The sequence below is a fragment of the Erythranthe guttata genome, chromosome 8 (genome assembly GCF_056151865.1).
Source record: "Erythranthe guttata isolate IM_541 chromosome 8, IM_541, whole genome shotgun sequence".
Taxonomy (NCBI): Eukaryota; Viridiplantae; Streptophyta; class Magnoliopsida; order Lamiales; family Phrymaceae; genus Erythranthe; species Erythranthe guttata.
In genome coordinates this window covers 4,606,908-4,621,847 of record NC_142540.1, presented here as the reverse complement: position 1 = coordinate 4,621,847, position 14,940 = coordinate 4,606,908, and the positions used below count along the sequence as shown (strand labels likewise).

At 34.9% G+C, this 14,940-nt stretch overlaps 1 protein-coding gene across 1 annotated transcript; it reads left to right on the top strand.

The window, feature by feature from the left end:
* Positions 1-121: 121 nt before the first annotated feature.
* On the top strand, positions 122-4,880 carry LOC105954978 (putative receptor-like protein kinase At5g39000). The gene is made up of 6 exons (XM_012978667.2): positions 122-2,660; positions 2,766-2,884; positions 2,988-3,192; positions 3,285-3,519; positions 3,614-3,749; positions 4,257-4,880. The coding sequence occupies exons 1-6, from the start codon at positions 122-124 to the stop codon at positions 4,608-4,610; spliced, it is 3,588 nt and encodes a 1,195-aa protein (XP_012834121.2). The 3' UTR covers positions 4,611-4,880.
* Positions 4,881-14,940: the final 10,060 nt, after the last annotated feature.

Sequence of the window (14,940 nt, the reverse complement as noted above, 5' to 3'; positions counted from 1 at the left end):
GCAAAGTCAACACAAAGTCAATGCGGTCAACTATTGCAACTTCCCAGTAAGTGTTTGATCAAATCTTTATTACCGACCATTCCCACCATATTCCATAAACAAAAACAAAAAAAATCAAAGTATGCAGTTACATCCAATTTCAATTCCTCTGCTACTTCTCTTCTTCCTCAATGCATTTACACTTACATCAACCACTGCTAGCAACAACAACCAAGCTACCGCCACAAGCCGATTTTCGATTAACTGCGGCTCGTTCGGCACTTCTGCAGCTCTCAATGGCAAGAAATGGACCGGAGATTCACAGCCAAAATCTCCTCCTTTGCTTCAAATAAAGGGCAAATCAATCACCTCATCTCTCATCCACAAATTAATCTCTACAGATCCAATTCCTTACAAAACTTCAAGAATCTCTCATTCCCAAATCTCCTATGTATTCCAAGTCAACCCGGGTCCGAAAATTCTCCGCCTTCATTTTAACCCGTCTCCGTATAAAGGTTTCAAACGGTTTACGGACTTATTCACCGTCGAGGCAGGACGTTTTGTCCTGCTAAATAACTTCAGTGCCTCATTAGCAGCTGCTGCTCTTGGTGTGAACTCTTTCTCCAAGGAATTCTGTTTAAGCATAGAACAAAATCAAGAACTGAGCATAACTTTCTCTCCTACTGAGAGTACACATTCACAAGATAGTACAACTTACGCTTTCATTAATGGGATTGAAGTTAGCTCAGTCCCTATGCATCTTTCTTACTTCAATGAAGGTGGAGAAAAAATCGGAGCCGCCCAAGTGGTCGGCCGAAAGTCGGTGGTCTATATTGACAACGGCACTGCACTTGAGTTGATTCACCGGTTGAATATCAAACGGGAGCTTGCTTCGTCGAACGATGATTTTGATGATATGTTTGGGATGTGGGGTCCTCCTCCGAAACCGAAAGCAACTGAGATCGATAATCTTGCGTGGAAAAAGCCGGTGGATGTTGGATTTAGGTACTTGGTTAGAATACATTTCGGAGACTTGGGACTCAAGACAGTTGATAACTTTGAAATTTTTATTAATGAAATGAATGTTGATACGAAAATGGATGTAGTGAAAGAAAGGGATGAACGTAGCTTCTTCGTATGGTATAGGGACTACATGGTGGTGATGAGAGGTCAAAAGAAAGAGGGAAAACGGGATCTCTCGATTTCCATCCAATCGTACGATGGATTTATGATCGACGAAAATAAAATCGTTAAAGGATTTGAAATATTCAAGCTGAGCAACCCGGATAACAGCCTCGCCAGCCCAAATGCCGCCTTGCTTCCGCCAAAAGAATCGCCACCCTGGATCATGCAAAACATACTCTCAGTTCTTGGTCACAGAGACGCCATTGTTACGGTTGTAATAGTTATACTTTCTGTCGTAAATATCATTGTTTATAAAATGCAAGATATTTGGGAAACTAGTAGCACTACAGAGGAGGAAAACAAACCGTCGGCCAGGGCTGAGCGGCTCTGCCGCCGCTTTTCACTGGCGGAGATCCGATCAGCCACCGAAAACTTCAGCCGTGCACTAGTCATTGGAAGAGGTGGATTTGGCAAAGTGTACAGAGGGCTTATCGACAACGGGAGAGAATATGTTGCTATAAAGCGGCTCAAATCGAACTCGAAGCAAGGGAAGCACGAGTTTCTGACGGAGATCGAAACACTATCCGAGCTCCGTCACATTAATCTCGTCTCTCTAATTGGCTACTGCAGCGAGCGAAGAGAAATGATTCTCGTTTACGAGTACATGGCAAGTGGTACATTATCCGACCACCTCTACAAACTCGAAAGAGAGGGCTTTAGCTGTTCTTCTCTGACATGGAAGCAGCGTCTTAATATCTGCATTGGAGCTGGTCGAGGACTAGACTATCTTCACACGGGCCATGGAGTCATACACCGTGATGTCAAGTCTTCGAACATTCTCCTGGACGAAAATTTTGTGGCCAAGGTTTCGGATTTTGGTTTGGCGAAACATGAAAGTCGAAGCAAATTACAGAGCCATATTAGCACAAAGGTTAAGGGCACGTTTGGGTACTTCGATCCATATTATTATAGCACCCATAAATTGACGAGGAAAAGTGACACGTATGCGTACGGTGTGGTGTTGTTGGAAGTACTGTGTGGAAGACCAGCTTTGGATCCAATGGTTGGAGAGGATAAGTATCTTTTGACAAAATGGGCTCGAAATGGAATTAGTAAAGGAGAGGTTGATCAGATAGTTGATTCGAGTTTAGTCGAGGAAATCTCACCACATAGCTTGAAGGTATTTGTTGAAATTGTTGAAATGTGCTTACATGACGAACCGAAAAAACGGCCAAGAATGTCTCAGGTAGTTGTACGACTTGAGTTTGCACTTGAGCAGCAGGATAACATAATAATATCATCGGTACCGAATCAGATAACTATTGTTGCTGATGAAGTCGGTCCATCGAATAAAGAAAATGCTTCGTCGGTTAGCACTGAGCAACCAATAGTAGTAGCCTCTGAACACGTGCAGACTCTTATATCTCTACCTAAAGAAAAAACAAACCGGAAATTGAGAAAATCGAAAATATATAAGCCGTTACGGTTTTGGACATGGGATGCATTTTGGAACAAGGTCAAGCCAGCTAAGAAAAAAGAACCCAGCTTACTATCAGGTATATATATATTATTCACACGGCCACAATAATACATACCAACTTTTTTACATAACTTTAACTACGTAACGCAAACATATGACATTTATACAATTATCTTTGCAGGAATTTTGGAAGCAGATATAAACTTGCCGAAGTTCGACCTGGCCACGATCACAGCTGCCACTAACCAGTTCTCCACTTCACATAGGGTTGGACATGGTGGATTTGGTTATGTTTATAAGGTGACTTTATCTTCTGTACTACAATTTTGTTTCTTTTTTCTTTTATTTTACCAATTTGGTCAAAAGCAAGTTTATCAGCTAATTCTACTACTACTTTGTATAGGCTGTATTACCTACAGGAAACACAGTAGCAGTTAAAAGATTTTCATATTCAAGGACAGCCGTCCATCAGTTCGATAGCGAGCTTCTATTGGTTTCCACTCTCCACCATAACAACATCATTAAACTAATCGGGTACTGCATTCACGAAGGAGGGATTCTTTTATACGAGTTTATGGAAAACGGAAGTCTAGACAAGTTTATATTCGGTTCGTGCCTTCGAAATAAATTCGTCACTTTAAAAAAAAAAAGTTCAATTGTATGTCTTTTTTGAATTTGATGAACTAAAATTTGAACACAGATAAACTACGGAGTCATCAGCTTACATGGTCACTGCGCTTCAAAATCATCACTGGTGTTGCTAAAGGAGTTGTTTATCTTCATCGAGATTCGGGGTTGAGAATTATACACAGAGATCTCAAATCCACCAATATTTTACTGGACACCGAAATGAACCCAAAGATTTCAGGCTTTGGGTTTGACAGAAAATTTGAAGATGATCAATCTGAAGTGGAAACAAAAATTGCCGGCACCTTGTAAGTATTGTCAGGATACATACCCTATCATTCTTATTATCGTCTTCCGAGTTATAAATAATGATGTTTTTCCCTGTAATTTGTGTTTGCACAGAGGTTATTTGGCTCCAGAATATATGATGGAAGGGAGACTTTCAGATAAGGTAGATGTGTTTAGCTTTGGACATATTGTGCTCGAGACTTTGAGCGGGATGAGAAATGTGGGACACGGCCTACACCTCATTGAACAAGTAAGTTTCGGGAGCCTTTTTACGAATATTACTTACAAATTCAAATCTAAGCTCAAAGTAGTAAACGGTGATAATTTTCAGCCAAATTAAACCTCTGGAGCAGTCTTTCAGCTACTATAACATCAAGTGAACTATGCTCAGCAAACTTAATACCTCGTTTATATCATTTGCAAAAGCTGTACCTGATTATATCACTAGGCTACCCTCATTCAGGGCTGCTGAGTTCTAACGTAGTTTGTTACTAAAAGAGGAGAAATAACAATGACAAAATAGTTATTGCAAATGCCACCTGTCTTTTCAAACCATATCACAATATATTGTGCTCCACATGTATATATGAAAAAAATATTGAAGTAAATGAACATTTTAATAAAATATTTGATGATCTTATGAAAGAAGTAAGAATAATACGTCAATCTAAATATGGAGTGGTGTTTGAGTGTCGTTTTCTAGTATATGAGTTATTTGATAATACCATGCATACATTACGACACGGTGAATGTTCAGGCATGGAAGCTGTGGAAAGAAGGGAAAGCATTAGACCTGGTAGACGAATCCATTAGAGGGGGAGTTTCGGAGGATGAAGCACTGAGATGTATACAGGTTGGTCTTCTATGCACCGAATACGATCCGAATCATCGGCCAACAATGGCTTCCGTGCTTAAGATGCTGCTCGGAGAAGATTTATCCCTACAAGAGAAAATAACCGAAAGATCAGCTTCTCATATCGAAAATGAAGATCCGGTTAACTCGACGAATTCAAACCCAATGTTATCATTTTTGTTTCCAGAACTTGTCAAGAATGAAGATAACAATGACAGTACTGCAACTTTTGAATACGACTCCGAATTGGAAAGGTAAGCTCTGTATATGCTGCATTGTTCGTTCTACTCGGGCTGGAGTATTTTGCTACACTTCTTCTTTTTTTCGGTTTCGCTTTTGTCTCAGTTTGGATGTGGCATTTAATCAAGCACATTGACTGCATATTCCATAGAAATAGAATCACACAACAGCAGCAGAAGCAACAAAATGTGCGATCACTGTAATGTAAGAATCGAAAATTAAATTAGATTGGGGGGGAACCTAATACAAAATCAGTTGGTGGAGTTATGCTGTATAATTTGTTTTGAATGCTCGGTTCCTAATCCCAGGTATTTTGACATGGATTTGTATGCATTCTATGAGTCGGGGTCCAATTTATCGATCTTCTAGAATAAGAAGTTGAGAAGTTATTCAAAGTTGTAATATCTTATGTTTTGGAGGGATGTTTAAGTACTTCTATATAAACCTTCTTTCAATGAATAAAAATACTGAAATGTTAAATGTCGTTTTAATTTTACTAATGTCGTTTGACTTTGAACCTGATTTTGGCATATTTCTGTTTTGATTTTGGCAAAATTCGAAACACGAAAACTGTAGTCCTTTGGGTTAGCTTTCTAATCTAACTTAAATCCGCTCGATTGGATCCCGTGTGACAAAGTTATGCATGAATGAGTCACATTTTGAATTTTAGATACCTCAATACATCAAAGTTGTGGGTAGTATTCATTGATTCATGTATATCTTTCTCGTCCGATATCCAATTTTGGTGATTCAAGTTGGATTAGAAAACTAACTCAGAATACTACAAATTCTATTTTTCGGGTTTTGCAAAATTTGAAATAAAAAATGATCAAAATCACGTTTGAAGTCGCAACGGTAATATTAAAGCTCGAACGACATTTATCACATCCCATAAAAATAATACCGAGTGTTGAAGTTTAAAAAATATTTTGCAAGAACTTTGGCATTGAGAGTGAGTGAATAACTTGTGTTGGAACCACGACTGTAATTTGACGATTGATCACGAAACTTGTGGATTGAGGCTTGTACTCCATTTGTTCTCTAATTTTATATGTAACAAGTTGCTGCAATAAAAACCACGATAATGTGGAGATAGGCAAGGTGAGGCGCGGACTAGGTCGCTCTCTTAAGACGAATTTCACGACCCCTTCTCTAATGAGGTGTAAAAAGGTTCCGATCGTGTCGTCTATGGGATACAACAGCCCAGCCTATCTCTCCGCTGTAACTTCACCGAAATTGCACGTTCGAGTGATGTAGAAGCTTACACCCGACACACAACAAGAGCTCAAAATATATGTATATAGTATAGGTGAAAAGTGTTTCTTTTTCTCTTCACTCTTCCCCATGTAAAGCCACAATATCCCATATATATAATATATAATATAACCCCCATAAAACCTCAATTTAATATAGAAATTATGGTATTTTATGTAGGAAAATAATGACTTTGAAGGTTTCAAAATAGTGGTCTAATGACCCTCATAAAAGTGGTCAAAGTCATTATTATAATTTATAATAAAATATATTGTTTTTATTAAAATAACCCAACAATCCCCCACTTATTTTAATAAAAATGAGAATATAAATATACTTGAGCTCTAGCGGAATATTATGCATAATGAAAGTGGACAATGCCTTCAAACCTTCACTTAGTACAATATGTTTCCCGTACTAGAATCAAAGTGGACTTAGCCTTCAAACAATGACCCTTGGGGCACGTAGAATCATATTGCACACATAATACTCAAAGTGTCCCGATCGAAGCTTCTAAAGCCAGCACATTAACGGCCATGTGCTTTACCCCATTTCTCGTGAGAGCTCTAGAGAACAGTCTATAATTCTCATAGGAAGCGGCCCCACTTCCACACTCACAAGGTTAATTCTATCAAGGATGCTTACGTAACTCCAACACCCCACCCATTCGGGCTATAGAACTCATTAAGAGATCAAAGTCTCAACCTCACAATTCGTTACGAGCTTTATTAGTGCACACGCATCATAGGGATGGATAATAAAAGTGTGCACTTTTATCACTATCAAGTTGCTTTCAGATTCGTTTTTCTTCGCCTAGTTCATAGGATCTCTAGCCCCTAGGCGGTAGTATCCTCATCAACAACTTTACAAAATATATTAGGCTTTAATCCAATCCCCCTCGATGCATTTCAGATTATTTCTGAAATAATGTGAAATATAATTTCACAATTTTAGTCCCATAGATTTTATGGTTTATTAACCATTTCTCATATAATTTCACATAAATTTTCACGTGATTTTTCACATAGATTCACAGTACTGTATTTTCTTTTAATGGTTCCGGATTCCATTAAAAGATTCTCGCTTTTGCCAACTGCAGTTTTTCAATCACATCTATCGATGCACAAATCATTGATTTTTCACAATCTCATTAATCAAAGCACAAAGTATTTGATTTATCACACATTAGGATTTTATATATCACATTCGGTATCAACCAGCCTCTTCACAGGTTATTGTCAAAACAATCAATCAAAAATTGATATGAATTTTGACTTTTGAATTATCAACATATAGTCATTCGCACAAAGTGATAAATCTAATTAAATAGGAATATAATTCCTCTTATTTAGATTTTCAATAATCAACAATATTGAAACTTTCAAAAACGTTTCACTTCACAAATCACAAATTTATTTGCTAATATATTTTCAGCAAATTTTAATAATCACAATTAGGCCTTTGTAAATCACATCAATGTCACATGTATGCAAATTTAGGCCTATGAAAGTTGTACAATCAAGATTGCAAATAATATTTTTAATCCACCACATCGGTATTACTCAATTATTCACATGATTGCAATCATAAAATAAACAACTAAACATGGATCACATTAAAATAAATTATAATATACTCATATAAGTAGACACTAAAACCCCCACTATTTCTCAATGTTTAAACAATACATAAAATGTTTAATCATATGATAAGCTCTCTAAGACCCCCACTACATCAAATATTCAAACACATGCATCATGAATTAAATTCAAAATATAATATATCATGCTCATTTTCACAATTAGAGAAAACTATAATACCCCCACTATTTCACAATTAAAATATATAATGTCTAATAATTAAATTGAGAAATTTTCGTTTAAATACATAACTATTTAATTGGTAACAATTAACCAATATACTATTACTCGTAACCATATTTTCAAAAATGAAATGCACATAGAGAAACAGTAATTTTATTGGGATTCTTATACCACCATAAGTATTCTATTCTGATAAGTAATAATCAAACGATATAAATCATGATAGTTGACCGAAGCAATAGCCACAATTAATAGAAATTAAAAAATAATCCTCATCTTATCTTATGTCATGTAGTATATATTATGAGATTATTTTACTGCACCGTACTTATTGCCAACGTAACGTCATATGAATGCACCAGAATTTCTAAATCAATATTAATGCATTCAAAATACAATAACGTTGTCGTAAATTGGTAATTAATTTCTGATGAAAGATTTCATTCATAAAATTCTATTCTCACCACATAACTGTCACTATTAATAAACTCAGGTTTCTGATTCACATTATGTCGATGAATTTTGAGTATGCAGAATAACATAGATAATTTTATTTTATCAAAAGTATGTACATTACATTCACTTATGATATGATAATAGGTCCTCTAAATGACATTCTGACATATGAATACAGATGATATTATACATCTTTTATGCAATTCCAACAATAGAATATAATGATAAAGATAACAATAACGCACCAAACATGAAAGCACGGATGCACATGTATACTTATCAAAAAATATTATTTATGATTCTCCATTATTTTCTTCAAGTTATGTTACTTAATTATGTACCATCGTTTCATCACACATTTATCATGCAACATTATTACTCAATTGCAAAAAATCATAATTAGTATTATAAAAGAATAACATACCAGATTTGATAATTCTCAACTATCAATTTTTTCGATACCTCAATATTTTGTGGATTCGGCAAAATCGCGCACAATTTGACAGCTCTAACAGTGTTCAGTATTTGGAGCATATCTCTCTCGTTCGATGTCCGATTTCAGTGATTCAAGATGTTTCGGACAGCCAACAGAAATGCCTAAAGCTTTCGTGTTTTACACATTCTCAAATTCGGATATTATCAGGTCCGAAACTGACCTCTAAATATGAACTCGTGAATTGCACAAAAAATCACCTATTAAAAAATAAGATCGTTAATTTTGTTTAGTCAACACAAGATGATAAATAAAAATTAATTATCTCCCTTTTTCATCATCAAGGGTTACTCTTTTGGATCATCGTCAAAGCTCATCTTCACGGGATCAAAATTCGTCTTAAATTGTTGGAACCACGGCTGTAATTTGACGATTGATCACGAAACTTGTGGATTGAGGCTTGTACTCCATTTGTTCTCTAATTTTATATGTAACAAGTTGCTGCAATAAAAACCACGATAATGTGGAGATAGGCAAGGTGAGGCGCGGACTAGGTCGCTCTCTTAAGACGAATTTCACGACCCCTTCTCTAATGAGGTGCAAAAAGGTTCCGATCGTGTCGTCTATGGGATACAACAGCCCAGCCTATCTCTCCGCTGTAACTTCACCGAAATTGCACGTTCGAGTGAAGTAGAAGCTTACACCCGACACACAACAAGAGCTCAAAATATATGTATATAGTATAGGTGAAAAGTGTTTCTTTTTCTCTTCACTCTTCCCCATGTAAAGCCACAATATCCCATATATATAATATATAATATAACCCTCATAAAACCTCAATTTAATATAGAAATTATGGTATTTTATGTAGGAAAATAATGACTTTGAAGGTTTCAAAATAGTGGTCTAATGACCCTCATAAAAGTGGTCAAAGTCATTATTATAATTTATAATAAAATATATTGTTTTTATTAAAATAACCCAACAACTTGATTGCGTCGAGAAATTCCGTGATTAGTGGCGTTGAGTGAGTCCGGTGCCGCCGGTTGAGTGATTCCCAATCATCTATCTGTTTAACCGCATCATATAGTATGTTTTAATTTATGATTTTTTACCTAAATTAAAGTTCTTATTTTCTTACTAAAATTGGCTTGATACTTAGTATATGTGAATACTCCTAAACAAAAATGAAGGCGTTGCCCCCATATCTTCCGTTAACTTTTAGACCACCCTCCTACTAAATTATGGCTCCTCTTCTTGAAAAGAGCTCGACCTCGAGCTATGATCAAAATATAATGTTGTGGGTTGCTCTATAAACAATTTCAAGTGTTCCATCAATCTTCTTGATACAAAAATTACGGATATAAATATTATTCCAAACAAGACAAGCACAATAATTAGCTTCTTAGTCGGCAGTTCCAATGGCTCCACCAACTTCTCCAGTAGGAAATTTCACAGACAATTTAGGTCACATAAAATCAACGCAATTCATAGGTTCATCCTCTACTCGTGCACTTGTCATCATCCTCTTCTTGAACAAAATTTGCACCAATAGATTGTTCCTCGAATTTCTTAGTGATATTTTATTCAACCTCGTTGACGCTCTCTTCAAATAATTAGTTTATACTTCGATTACCCTTTTCAAACCCTAATTTGGATAGTTTTTTCCACTTTCTTATTATTTATTTATTTAATTTGTTACTTACTATATTTTATTTTATTTTTAGAAAAAAATCCGATAGCGGTGGGTCGTCAGATCTTCGATTAGTTAACGTGATTATATTGTATTTATATCATCGCTATCATTGAATCATGTTTTGTGGTATTTCATTTTAATCTTGAAAATAATCCGTGTACATTGCATCGGGTGAAACACTAGTAGATGTTACTCCCTCCTTCCCTTAATAGTTAATACTTGTCACTTTTGCCATTTTTTCATATTTCAAATTATTTGTCATTTTACTATTCCAATGAATAATTAATTGCAATTTTTCAATTTTGCCCTTTCTCACTCATAATTAATTGAAATATAATTATTTAAAAATTAATTAATGGTATGGGCATTTTAGTGATTTACTATACTTTTTGTTACTATCTATAGTTCTATACATATTTATTGAATTTCTTAATATGTGTGCAACTAACCAAAGTGACAACTATTGAGGGAAGGAGGGAGTAATATTTAGTAGCAACAATGGAATAATGGCTATAATATCTTTTGTGACAAAAAAAAAAATAATTGTTTGTTTGGCTGTATGTTGGGATAATTAATGTGCAGATGAAAAAGGGACAAATTAGGATTGGGTAGATTTGTACAGACAATTAAATTGGAGATGGATGAAAAATAAAATAATTAGATCGATGTGGTAGAGATAAAACTAAAAGGGCTTAAACTCACATTTCACTCTTGAAATAGTGTTTTTTTGGCATTTTGCATCCTTAAAAAATAATAATAGCACTTTGCATCCTTTAAACACAATAAATCGTTCACAATGCATCTTGAATAGAATAATAAAGGCAATTTTTTTTATTGGTTATTTTTCTTTTTCAGGTTGCAAAATAAAAAATTAAATTATTATTTTCTTCAACCTCCAGCCTAATTTCGAGTGCACAAAGTGCAAAAAAAAAAAAAAAAACACACCGGATTATTGAATAAACTATATTTTCCTACAAAATAAAATTAAATAAACTTTTATCACTAAGTTATTCGATTGATGAATGAATAAATAAATTGATTTGGTATATGGCATCCTACAAATATACCACTAAAAATATTAGTTTAAAAATTCAACCGGGGTTCATTATGCATAATTTATTATGCTTTAGGGGTGCAAAGGGTTATTATAGTTTTTCAAGGGTGGAAAGTGCCAAAAAGCTCTATTTCAAGGGTGTGAAGTAAGATTATGAACAATAGTTGATGAATGCGTTGAGGGTAATTATGGACAATTGTTGTTGAAGGTGAGTCAGATGATGGTGTGCCATCGAAACTAAATAGATGAAGAATTAGTTGAACCATCAAGTTGAGAAGGTGGGGAAGGAGATTCGTAAATAGAGAGAGAATTGATTGAACCATCAAGTTGAGAAGGTGGGGAAGGTATTGGTGGCGAGTCATCCAAACTCGTAATTTCATTATGAGAAATAGAAACACTCGAAGGGGGATCGATGAGTGGTGTAGGGTAGTCAAAAGTCCCATCATCATTGATCAGAATAATTGAAATTGATTTTTTTTAAAGATGAATATGCAAGATCATGATATAGAACAATTGCTCATGAAATATGACATCGCGTGAAACGTAGAATTGACGAGTTTTGAGGTCGTATATACGATACCCCTTTTGTTCATATGGATAACCAACAAAGATACCAGGTTTTGCTCGCTCATCAAATTTATGTTGAATATTTATATTTTTTGCAGAACATAAACACCAAAAACAATGAAGAGAGGAATACGATAGAATATATCCCATTAATACTTGATGAGGAGATTTATATTAAAGCACTGGAGTTGGAAGTTTTTTAATGAGAAATGCAGCGGTTTGAATTTCACCCCAAAAAGAAAGGGGAAAGTTTGCATGAAATCGTAAAGCTCTAGCAACATCAAGTAGATGTCGGTGCTTACGTTCTACACTGCCATTTTGTTGTGGGGTCGCAACGCAACTGCGTTGATGAATGATTTCATTGTCATGAAACCATTTTTGTATTTGTTTGGAAATGAATTTAGAACCATTATCTTAACGTATGGAAAAGAAAGGGGAAAGTTTGCATGAAATTGTAAAGCTCTAGCAACATCAAGTAGATGTCGGTGCTTACGTTCTACACTGCCATTTTGTTGCGGGTCGCAACGCAACTGCGTTGACAAATAATTCCATTGTTATGAAACTATTTTTGTATTTGTTTGGAAATGAATTCAGAACCATTATCTGAATGTATGGTTTGAAGTTGAGGAAGAAAAATATCCATATTTTTGTAATTGACACGAGAGACTTTTGTTGTTAAATTGATGACGGGTTAGATTAAATAAATGAATATCATGTTGAAAATTTCGAATTTGTGTTTATTGGATAAATCCAAGTACAGTTTGAATAATCATCAACAATAATTCAAAAGAATAGTGATACATTTTATGAGGGTATAGAGAAAGTGATACGAACCCCGTAGAACTTGTTACGAGACCCTAATACCCTACGCGGAAGCAAGATCGAAAACATCCAAAAACAAAGATTCAAAGGGTGGAACCGCGACCCGTTGCCTATAAAGAGGCAAGAACCTTGGTATGTGAAGACGCCACAATTGATTGCGAAAGATCGATTGATAAGTCGGGGTGAACAAACGGAATCCACCGAAATTTTCGAAGAGTTCTTAAAGAACCAAAGAGAATATTCTCAATTAAATCATGAAAATTCGTCCTATCAAATAAGCCAAATTGGCAACCTATTTATAAGCGCTAAAAAGACTCCTTTTTCACAAGGAAAATGACTCCTACCTAAACTATAATAAGGAAACTTGTAAATAAGCAAATCCTAACAATTAAGAACTCTAAAATAATAAAAACATAATAAACCCTAAATTAAAAACGTGCATAATTAAATAAGATAACTTGATCTTCAAGTCGGCTTCTCGATCACCCTTCTTAACTCGCGACATTGGGTTGTGCACGTGTATGCAATTAAAGCTCAATTTCGACACTGTTCCACTTCGAATATCTCTTAGCTCAAAACATGAAAGTTGTAGATCTTTCAGTTAGCTTTCCGAATCATTTTGAATCGGAATAAATGGACTTCATATGCGAGAGTTATAACACGAATGGTAAACTCTGCCAGAATAGGCGAGAATCTCGGATGCATGGAATTCGACTTGTCCAACGAACTCTTCTCTTTCTTTTCTTCCAATTCCAAACCATAGACTCTTCAAAGGCCTGATTCAAGCCTTGATTCTTCAATCCCATCACAAACGGCTCCATTAATATCACTCGCTTTCTCTTCTTCCAATTCTTTGTCTTGGAGCTTGTGCGGATCGTATCATAAGGACCCCAAATAACAACATGAATTCTTATTTAAAATAATAAAAAATTTATTTGAAATCAAAACGAGGCCTAGATGGATGACCAAGGCGAGAATGCCATAGATCAAATTTAATACATTACTTATAACAAAGAGCAGAATTAAAACCCAAATTAAAATCTAGATAGAAAAGGCTATTGTAAGAATTACCTATCGTGGCCAATCCTCTACTTCGTTCATTGGTCCTAAAAATATATCCAGACGAAGAAAAAATTATATCACAATTTATTGATTTCGTAAATTGTGAAATATATAACAAATTGAACTTAAAAAATGGAATGTTAAAAACATTCGTGAGAATGAAAGTGCCAAAGCATTTGACAGTGCCTATGTGCGTTACAGACGCGTGAAAGCCATCAAGCTATTGTACATATATGTTTTCATGAATATGGGCATATATATGAATAAAAAATTAAAGAGATGTTCATTTATGATTAGAAGCTAAGCACCAGAGTAATAATCTAACAAAATGATGAAAATGTGTGATTTTTATCTGTTAAGTGCAGTGAGGATCCACTAAATTCTTCTTTGACAAGAAGTGTTATAAGTTTGTTGTTGTGTTCATGCGTGAGTTGTTATGTTCATGCGTGAGTGAATTAGCCAAAAGAGTGAAAGTGGATGGTGGTGGCATTTGTTTCTTCACATATTTATATCCATGAATTTGATAACATGTGTTCACAAAATCAACGTTGGTGTTTTTCCGACGGGCGAAATGAAGGTTTAGATGCTTGAAGTGACAATATTATATTGATCTCTTGTTGCTTTTCTTCTTAACAAACCAAATTATAGATACGTCGAATGGAAAGCAATGGTTCCATCAATATAATTTGGCTATGAATAGTAGAAAAATGATCATGTAGTCCTTGAAGAAATTCCGTTGATCGATCTTGATTTTCCTTGATGATGAAGAAGACTTTGTGGGATGAAAAGGCAAACAAGCTTAGCTGATTCCATTCTCACGAGTCCCGAATTTTGTTAGTATAAAGCAAACAAACATGTGTTCTAATTATGTTTATTAATGAAAAATGTGAACCCTCTTTCTTTGTTTATTTCTTCATATTTCCATTTTCAGTTAGATGGAAAGACGATTGGTGTTCTACCATCAAGTGAGCAGGTTACTTTATACTTTAGAAACCTTAATAAAGGTTTGTTTTCTTAGATCTTGCTATTTTTGTTAATAATATAGTCTTATATGTTAAATTATATGGAGTATAATAATAATAAAAATTAAAAAAAAAACATATATGTAAACTAAATTAATATAATGTGGTAGCATCTTGGACTAACGAGGAAAAAAAAACTGAATTACTTGTCCACTACTT